The sequence below is a fragment of the Nanorana parkeri genome, unplaced genomic scaffold (genome assembly GCF_000935625.1).
Source record: "Nanorana parkeri isolate BGI_ZX_2015 unplaced genomic scaffold, ASM93562v1 scaffold2694, whole genome shotgun sequence".
Classification (NCBI taxonomy): domain Eukaryota; kingdom Metazoa; phylum Chordata; class Amphibia; order Anura; family Dicroglossidae; genus Nanorana; species Nanorana parkeri.
Genome location: NW_017308962.1, coordinates 113,840 through 115,044, shown reverse-complemented (window position 1 = coordinate 115,044; position 1,205 = coordinate 113,840). Strand labels below are relative to the sequence as shown.

Genomic DNA, 1,205 nt, shown 5'->3' with positions numbered 1-1,205 from the left:
TAATCGGGAAGCCAGGTGGCGAGTCATTACCTGCTGCCCGGCTAATCGGGAAGCCAGGTGGCGAGTCATTACCTGCTGCCCGGCTAATCGGGAAGCCAGGTGGCGAGTCATTACCTGCTGCCCGGCTAATCGGGAAGCCAGGTGGCGAGTCATTACCTGCTGCCCGGCTAATCGGGAAGCCAGGTGGCGAGTCATTACCTGCTGCCCGGCTAATCGGGAAGCCAGGTGGCGAGTCATTAGATGCCACCTGGCTTCCGTTACTCGGTTATTAGTATCGGCGAGTACCGAAATTTTTTTATCGGTACCAAAAAACCGGTATCGGTGCGTCCCTAGTATGGAGGACGGGGGACACACCTGCTGAAAGTGAAGGACAATTCTCCCACCACAAGGCCCGGCCATCACTGCCCACCAAGACACAAATCTTTATGTACAAGATAAAGCCTCAATGATACGAGAAGTCTCGGCGCCGACTCCGCAACGGATCTCCACCCAGCAGCCGGGGAGGACCCGATGCAGAGTCCAGCTTGTGGAATCGGACCTTCAGGCAGAAATATCTGAGCCAATCACAGACAGAAAGAGACGGAGCTCCCTCCGGTTAGAGCGTACCGCTATATTGATCTTGATGGTCTGTCCCTCCTTGAATCCCAGGTCCAGCTTGGGTCCGGTGTCCGGGTTCTGCGCCTGTTTAGCAAACTCTGTCTGTTGCTTCACCCACCTGAGGAGAGGAAAGAGGGAGGGTAGGTGAGCGATTAGGGCACGCGAAGGCGCAGATAACGGGCTAACCGCAAAACATACCCTTACAGGGGTGCCGCCTCGGCGCTGCAAGGGCTGCGCGTTCATTTCTGTATGGGGGGGCCGGAGTAAAAGGACTACTTCTCACCGGATCCCTCCTCCCCCGACGGTCAGTGCTCCCCTCTTCCACCCCTCGGCGTCCTCACCTCTAAGGCAGGTCCTTTCCCCTATCACCCCCCCGTTCCGGTGACATGTCTCCCCCTGACGGAGGAAACACAAAAAACTGAGGAGCTAGGAGGGAGGCGGGCCTTTTAAAACAACTAGGGGTGACGCGTTTCCTGCTAAAAGGGGCGGAGCCTATCTCTCGTAAGCTGTTCTGGAAGTAAAAGGAAAGATGATTTACTCCAGTCGCCTAGTCAAAAATGAGCACTTAACCCTTGCAGCGTGGGGGGGGGGGGGGGGTTTTTGACATT

At 56.3% G+C, this 1,205-nt stretch overlaps 1 protein-coding gene across 1 annotated transcript in view; it reads right to left on the bottom strand.

The window, feature by feature from the left end:
* Window positions 1–442: 442 nt before the first annotated feature.
* NECAP2 (NECAP endocytosis associated 2) overlaps window positions 443–1,205 on the bottom strand; it is a 9,828-nt gene continuing 9,065 nt past the window's right edge. The window contains exons 6-8 of the mRNA XM_018574045.1: window positions 881–993; window positions 607–715; window positions 443–538 (exon numbers count right to left, since the gene is read on the bottom strand). Coding sequence (XP_018429547.1) covers window positions 443–538; window positions 607–715; window positions 881–993 — 318 coding nt within the window. The remainder of the gene's footprint in view (window positions 539–606; window positions 716–880; window positions 994–1,205) is intronic.